General features: G+C 36.6%; 2 protein-coding genes across 2 annotated transcripts; both read left to right on the top strand.

The window, feature by feature from the left end:
• Window positions 1–153: 153 nt before the first annotated feature.
• On the top strand, window positions 154–1,996 carry nppal (natriuretic peptide A-like). The gene is made up of 3 exons (XM_069688547.1): window positions 154–250; window positions 864–1,171; window positions 1,787–1,996. Exons 1-2 carry the CDS (start codon window positions 167–169, stop codon window positions 1,167–1,169), a joined length of 390 nt encoding a protein of 129 aa, XP_069544648.1. The 5' UTR covers window positions 154–166; the 3' UTR covers window positions 1,170–1,171; window positions 1,787–1,996.
• A 4,548-nt stretch (window positions 1,997–6,544) lies between these two features.
• nppb (natriuretic peptide B) lies at window positions 6,545–7,550 on the top strand. The gene is made up of 3 exons (XM_069688548.1): window positions 6,545–6,658; window positions 7,153–7,417; window positions 7,540–7,550. Exons 1-3 carry the CDS (start codon window positions 6,545–6,547, stop codon window positions 7,548–7,550), a joined length of 390 nt encoding a protein of 129 aa, XP_069544649.1.
• Window positions 7,551–7,803: the final 253 nt, after the last annotated feature.

Here is a 7,803-nt window from a genome sequence, read left to right as displayed (position 1 = left end):
AGTCACACCTCGTTAACTTTCCCAGGCCTCGTGACGGAATCAGGTCGTATAAAGGCGGTACCTGTTCACCGCCGGAGACAGAAGAGCGCGAGCCAGAGGAGCGGGCACTGACAGAGCGCGCCAACTAACCGTCACAGAAAAGAGAGAAAAGAAAGGAGAGTAGAAAATGAACCCAAATATTTCAGTGAGCTGTTTATCTATGCTGGTTCTGATCCATGTGGCTGGAGGAAACCCAGTGTCTGACCTGCAGGTGAGTCCACTCGTCCTTTAACCGCTGTGTGAGTGGAAGGATATTAATTTTATATATTCATATACAATATTGATATTGTACATTAATATAAATTGTATAATAATTGGATGGACTGGCGATCTGTCCAGGGTGTACCCTGCTTTTGCCCTAAGTGAGCTGGGATAGGCTCCAGCCCCCACCCTCCTCCCGTGACCCTGTTCAAGATAAAGCGGGTATAGATAATGGATGGATGGATGGATAAATTGTATATCTTAATATTGCACAATAATATTAACATTATATATTAATATAAAGACACGATATGAATAGTATACATTAATTTTAGATACCAATATCAATATTACACTTTAATATTAACATTATATATTAATATTAAGACACAAAGCTCATTTAAAGTGAGACAGACCCAGTTTTTATATTGACAGCTGTAGTCTATAAATCCTCAGAACAGTTACATGTTTTCTGTTTAATATTACAGGTAGTTTCACATCTTTAAATGTATATTCTGTATAATCTAAAATTCCACACCTTTAAAATGAAATTCTGTATAATCTATAGTTTCATACCTTTAAAATGCTTCAGTGTTTAAAGTTTCTGTCATTTTTCCCCTCAGAGCTTCAAGCAGCTTTTAGAGGAGGAGATCCACACGGCGCCCCTTTCCTCCTCGAAGGAGGAGGCGGAGGGGAAACATGTGAACTCAGATAAATCGGTGTTCGGAGTTCCAGAACTGAATTTCTTCGACTCCTCCAACCCATCAAACTCTGCGCTGGCAGCCAAAGAAAATGCGCTCACGCGGCTCCTCAAAGACCTTGTGAGGACGTCGAAGCGCTCGTGGAGCCGGTACAAGAAGGGCGGGCTGAGGAGCTGCTTCGGAGTCCGGTTGGAGAGGATCGGTTCCTTCAGCGGGCTAGGATGTTGAAGGTGGGAAAAAGAAATCCGTTTTTTTAAATAACGTCTGATTTTTTTTTATTTCATTTTTTCATATGAAGCTGGTTTACTTTTAATTTACTCTAAAATAAGAGATCATATTTCATGAATGACATTTTGTTGACACCCACAGGTGTTATTAAATTCATCCCTTTCTGTTTTAGGAATATGATGCAGAACAGAAACCTCTAAATGTAATTTAACAGAATTAGATTATCACGGAGTTATTGTACATTAACTTGGTAATGTTATAACTGTTATAAACGTGCAGTTTAAACATGATGCAGCACGAACTGAAATAATTCTTCTGATTTAATAACAGAAAATAGGGAGATTACACACAAAATGTACCAAATCTATTAATATTACTTTTTCATGGTTTTCTGTTTTTTTTTTATTAAAGACGGGTTTGTTTCCATAAATGCATCAAACATGTTGGATATTTATTCAAAAACAGCAGATGAAGTGAATGGTAGCTGCTTCCTCGGAGCACGCTGATCACTGAGCAGCTGGAACAGCTGGATGTTCAGCGGCTCGTTGCTCAAAGGCTGCAGGGCAACAGCCGCAGTTGGTTTGATTCAGTGTAGTAACGTTTGGTTTTGTCGACAGGTGAGGAAGACTTCATCTGCAGAGTGTGACCAAGACATCCGGAGCTCCTGTTGTCTCATAGTTGTGACACTTTAAAGGAAGGTTACTTCATCTCTCCTGGTTCTGACCCAGAACTCTGATTTACTTTTCATGTAAGCTGTTTAATAATAAATTATTGCACATGTATTTATTGTTTCCTTGTAACAGATTGTATTGTAGTAAAATAATTATTTTGCATAATGGCTGAGTCTGGAATTGAATTTGTGGGACTGAATATCAGAAGGGTTTTCTGACAACAAACAAACAGGTATGTTAAAAACAAACAAGGTGTGTTAAAATAAACAGGTAAACAGGTGTGTTAAACAGGTGTGTAAAAAAACAACAACAGGTAAACAAGTGTATCTAAAATAAACCGGTGTGTTTACAGGTGTGTTAAAAGCCAACAGGTAAACAGGTGTATTAAAAATAAACGGGTGTGTTTATGGGTCTGTTAAAAACCAACAGGTAAAATAGTGTATTAAAAATAAACCGGTGTGTTTACAGGTATTAAAAACCAACAGGTAAACAAGTGTATTCAAAATAAAAAGGTGTGTTAAAAACAAGCAAGTGTGTTTACAGGTGTGTTAAAAATAAACAGATAAATAGGTTTGTTTGCAGGTGTGTTAAAAATAAACAGGTGTGTTAGATGGAGAAGCATTTAGTTCAAATATTATTCAACATGATCATCAGCTGCTCAGTTATCTGTTCAGCTTGGTTTGAAAATGAACATGTTTCAATTCTGAGTCTATTTTAATCACAAACAGTTTTCAGGTGACAGTGTTAGTACCTTTATTTGTTCACAACTCTGTCTTCTGTTTAAAAAAAACTAACAAACACTGACTGCCCACTGATTTTCTTGTAATGAGATTATGAAAGACAAACTGAAGCAAAAGCTCTGATTGGAGGAACACCTGATTACCTCGACAGAATGAAACACACCTGAAATGATCAAGAGAGGATGAAAGAACAATTATTTAGAGAATGAAATCTCCGGCAGATAATTGCTGTCACCTGGTGGACCATGAAGAAACCTACATCAGTCACTTCACAGTGAGGGGTTGTTGTAAACATTAAATGTGTGTATGGTGTTAAATACAGCAGAGATATGAAGCATGATGTTTCTATGAAAAGGCTTCATATTGTGGAGGCAGAACAAACAGCTGAAACATCTGGTTAAAGCTTCTGTCTTCTTTTGTTCTAGTTTCACTGCTCCCACACCATGTTCACCCTGAAAGACAGAACCTATTGGACACAGTGAAAGCAGGAGTGCATGTAAGCATGGCCAATGTTTTAATAATTTAGTGAAAACAAACACAGGCACATCTGTGGTACAACATGATGCAGTGGTGAAGTAAATAATTAGAAGGTGTGTCACAGCTGACTTCAATCAGCCAATCAGATCAGCTCCTCTCCTCCTTTAAATCCTCTGTGCTGCAGTGTGTTGTCAGTTGAGTGAAGAACCAGCAGACCGACACCATCCAGACTTTAACCAGGAGCAACCTGACATACTGGTCTGGAGGTTCGGACTCTGATCTCTGAATTTATGGTGTTACAGTCGGCCTCCACCATGATGATTTTAAACAGCTGTGAAGAGGGAACTAATATTATATATAACTCTTCACTGGTATTATGAGAACCGCTGCCCAGTGAAGGAAGAGGTTCAATGATAGAAAACTACTACCTGCATCATATAAACACTGATATTAATTAAATATCAACGTGGACAAAGAACACTCATCAATACAGTGAAATGAGGAGCTGGAACCACGTTGAGGAGTGAACAGAAGTCAATTATTCACACTTAAAGCTCCCGATGCAACTCATTTATTAACAACGCTGCTGAAGAGGAAAGTGCTGCAAACATCACTGATGTTGTGTGTTAATCAATAAACTGATGTGGTGTTAATAAATAAACCGATATTGTGTTAATAAATAAAGTGATGTTGCAGTGTTAATAAATAAACTGATATTAATAAATAAAGTGATGTGGTGTTAATAAATAAACTGATATTGTGTGTTAATAAATAAAGTGATGTTGTGGTGTTAATAAATAAAGTGATGTGTGTTAATAAATACATGTATGTGGTGTAAATAAACAGACTGATGTTGTTAATAAATAAACCTTTGTGTGTTGATAAATAAACTGATGTTGTGGTGTTAATAAATAAACTGATGTTGTGTTGATAAATAAACGGATGTGTTAATAAATAAACTGATGTTGTTAATAAATAAACTGATGTTGCTGTTTTAAAAAAATAAACTGATGTGGTGTTACTAAATAAACTCATGTTGTGTGTTAATAAATAAACTCATGTTGTGTTGATAAATAAACTGATGTTGTGTGTTAATAAATAAATGTATGTAGTGTTAATAAATAAACCTTTGTGCATTGATAAATAAACTGATGTGTGTTAATAAATAAACTGATGTTGCTGTTTTAAAAAAATAAACTGATGTTGTGGTGTTAATAAATAAACTGATGTTGTGATGATAAATAAACTGATGTGGTGTTAATAAATAAACTGATGTTGCTGTTTTAAAAAAATAAACTGATGTTGTTGTGTTAATAAATAAAGTAATGTTGTGGTGTTAATAAATAAATGATGTTGGTTTAATAAATAAACTGATGTTGTGTTAATAAATAGACTGGTGTTGTGAATAAATAAACCTTTGTGTGTTGATAAATAAACTGATATGTGTTAATAAATAAACTGATGTTGCTGCTTTAAAAAATAAACTGATGTTGTGGTGTTAATAAATAAACTGCATCTGGAGCTTTGAGTGTGAATAATCTACTTTCCAATCATGAATTAAATGAACTCAGCTACTGTGTGTAACCTGTTTTAACCTTTAGTTTGTAGATGATACAGAGTCACTCTCTGTGGTCTCACAGCTGCTGGATTACTGAACCAGATGAGGAGAAGAAAACAGTTTTCGATTGTTTCCTCTGTATGTCATTTAATTACAATTTATTTGTAGTCAACCTGATGGTCTTTTATATTTCATGTCTGATATCGGCTGCTGCATCATGACGCTCCAACTGACTGATTCACTTCCAGTTGAATAGACAAGAGTCAGCTTTATGTTTATATCATTAACTCAATCAGAAGCTTGTTTTAATTATTTATGTAAGTGGGATTAAATATGTAGAATATCTACTAAACCTGTTCCAAGGGTTTTGGATCTGTTCATGTGTCTCTGAACACTAAAGGTTTGAAAACAACCCTCCATCAGCTGCAGTTCAACCTGGTCTGAGCTGAAGTTCACCTATAAACTGAACCCTAAACTGCAGCGATGTGTCGTCACTGAAACACTCCTTGTTGCATTGTTCCACCATCTCAGAGACATCATCATGGAGACAGATGGCGTAAAACTGGGCCAGTGGACTTCATGACGGTCCACCATCATTTGTCCACTGGTTAATGTTTATACTTACTGGACAGATGTCACATAAAGAACATGATAATCATGAATATGAACTATCAGCTGTACCACCACAGAAACAAATGTAAATGATGAAAACAGATTTGTCTTCATCACTACAGTGAACGAGGAGCTCCTCGAGCTACTACAACATTAAAATGCTGCTTTCACATCAGTATTAATGAGGTAATATTAGAATATCAATCTGTTCTTAATATTACGAGTTTATTTTTATTTTAGATTAATAATACATTAGGGCTTTTACCCAAGTAAAAATTACGAGCTTCACTCATAAAATGAAGTGTTTTATTCTAACTTCTTCCATTGCTCTCCTGCTGCCGTTCAGAAAAACTGTTCACATTAATGTTACAAATAAATTAGATAAAATGCCACAAAAAAAAAAATCCAGATAACATGTTCCAGTTTTTCTGTATTAGTTTAATTTCTCAGGAATTGTAATGCTTCATGTTATTTGGACTGTGTGCATTCATCCAAATCTGTTGAGGAACATTTCAATTAAATGTTATAAAAGGATAAGTTCAAAATAGATTTTTGAAATTAGTTAGCAGCATTTTTAAATGAAACTCAACAGGAAATGATTGTCTGAACCAAATTTCATAACAATCTATGACTTATAATAAGTCAAAATATGCAATCAAAACCAAAACTGTCAGCAGCCTCCAGGTGGCAGCAAAAACATCAGAGGATCACCGAATACATCTCAGATCATCCTGAAGGGAACATTGATGTAAAACATCTCAGATCATCCTGATGGGAACATTAAGGTTTTTTTTATGGTTCGTTCATGTTCTTTCAGGTTCTTCTTCAGGAACCCTTCAGCAGAGTGTCGGTCTAAACTCAAGCTGATGTTCAACCAGCCATCAGCAGGCGACTCTACCATCATCACGTAGACTCCTCCATTTAGAACACGGTCTCACTGTCACACCAATTTACTACTTCCCATAACTCAGCGACAACAGTGTGTGTGTGTGTGTGTGTGTGTGTGTGTGTGTGTGTGTGTGTGTGTGTGTGTGCGCGCGTGAGTTTCTGACCACAGTAGCATACGGAAGTGCTCTGTAATACGAATGGCCTATATCTCAGAGACGATGCTTTAAAAGGAGTCGTTTCCGACAGCTCCTGTTATCAAAATCAGGTGTCAGGAATGTCAGTCCAATTCCTGACATGCCAATGTGTGTCAAACTGAAATATAAAAGAGCAGAAGGTGCTGCTGTGGGCTTCAGCATCCAAACAGCTTCCATGCAAAGGAGTAGCATCCATCCAACGACCGATACAACCAATAACAACTTGCAGAAAAACATGTGTCTGTTTTCCATGCAGCTCTGTGGCTTTCTCCTGATCGTGAACCTCCAGCTGTCCACTACATATCCAATCAGGACGGGCCTGACTGAGACCGACGTGGACGTCTTAAAGGTGAGTCTCCGAATACTGAAAGTTCAGTCCTGCAGCTCCACCATGAGAACAGAGTGGTTCTGTCAATCTGCAGCAGCAAGCCAGGACAAACATTCATTATCACACCTATCATTTATAATATATATTTTAATGTCAGTTATCATAGTAAACATTCATTATATTTGTAATATATTCTAATGTCAGTTATTATAGTAAACATTCATTATATTTATAATATATTATAATGTCAGATATCATAGTTAGATATTTATTATATTTATAATATATTTTAATGTTAGTTATCATAGTAAACATTAATTATATTTATAATATATTCTAATGTCAGTTGTCATAGTAAACATTCATTATATTTGTAATATGTTCGAATGTCAGGTATCATAGTAAGACATCCTAAAAAGTGTGAACATCTATCTAAGAGGGCCCTCAGTGCTGTTCCCAAATGTTCATCTTAATCGGTAGACTTCATTTAACTTGTGTCTGTGTGGATGTTGCAGGAGCTCCTTCACAGATTGGAGGACTCAGTGTTGGAGCAGAACCAGAGACCTGCTGCAGAGGACCGTCTGAACCTGGAGGATGCAGACGATGGACCTCAGACACAGACTGGACTGCAGGAAGCTGACATTAGGGAGTTTCTTTCAGCCAAGAATCTGAAGAGCATCCGAAATGACTCCTCCAAGAGATCGTCCGGCTGCTTCGGCCGGCGGATGGACCGAATCGGCTCCATGAGCTCTCTGGGCTGCAATACTGTTGGAAGATACAGTAAGTTAGAGGACAGCTGCTGCTCTTCATTCTGAGACTTATATATAAATATGCATCTTTTAGAATTCACCTCATTTCACTTTGTGGTCGTAACAGAGTCGTTGTTCTCTTGTTCTCTACAGATCCAAAGTAAAGATGAAGTCTTACCATCGGAACTCGTCTACCAAAACATATTTTTATTTGAATGCTATTTATTTGACTAATATTTATTAAATACTCTTTGCTTACAAGAATATTTATTTGAAATGGATGGAAGACTGCTCTTTATTTAATGTTGAATGTTTTAATAAATGTTTACAACTACTGATCTTATAACCCAGTGTTGTTTATAACAGATGACCTCTTCCTGTTTTTGTTTCCATGGTTACAGACTGCAGGGGATGATG

The sequence above is a fragment of the Brachyistius frenatus genome, unplaced genomic scaffold (assembly GCF_029030835.1).
Source record: "Brachyistius frenatus isolate BFR_SWC_R1_liver_20210118 unplaced genomic scaffold, ASM2903083v1 Contig_625, whole genome shotgun sequence".
In the NCBI taxonomy this organism is placed as follows: domain Eukaryota; kingdom Metazoa; phylum Chordata; class Actinopteri; family Embiotocidae; genus Brachyistius; species Brachyistius frenatus.
The sequence above is the reverse complement of the archived record's forward strand: the minus strand, read 5'-3'. Positions and strand labels throughout refer to the sequence as shown.

Bases quoted from the DNA above. Each gene is read 5' to 3' on its own strand.
- nppal (XM_069688547.1), top strand. From the start codon at position 167: ATGAACCCAAATATTTCAGTGAGCTGTTTATCTATGCTGGTTCTGATC. The intron at 251-863 runs GTGAGTCCACTC...TTTTCCCCTCAG, and splicing joins ACCCAGTGTCTGACCTGCAG to AGCTTCAAGCAGCTTTTAGA.
- nppb (XM_069688548.1), top strand. From the start codon at position 6,545: ATGTGTCTGTTTTCCATGCAGCTCTGTGGCTTTCTCCTGATCGTGAAC. The intron at 6,659-7,152 runs GTGAGTCTCCGA...TGGATGTTGCAG, and splicing joins CCGACGTGGACGTCTTAAAG to GAGCTCCTTCACAGATTGGA.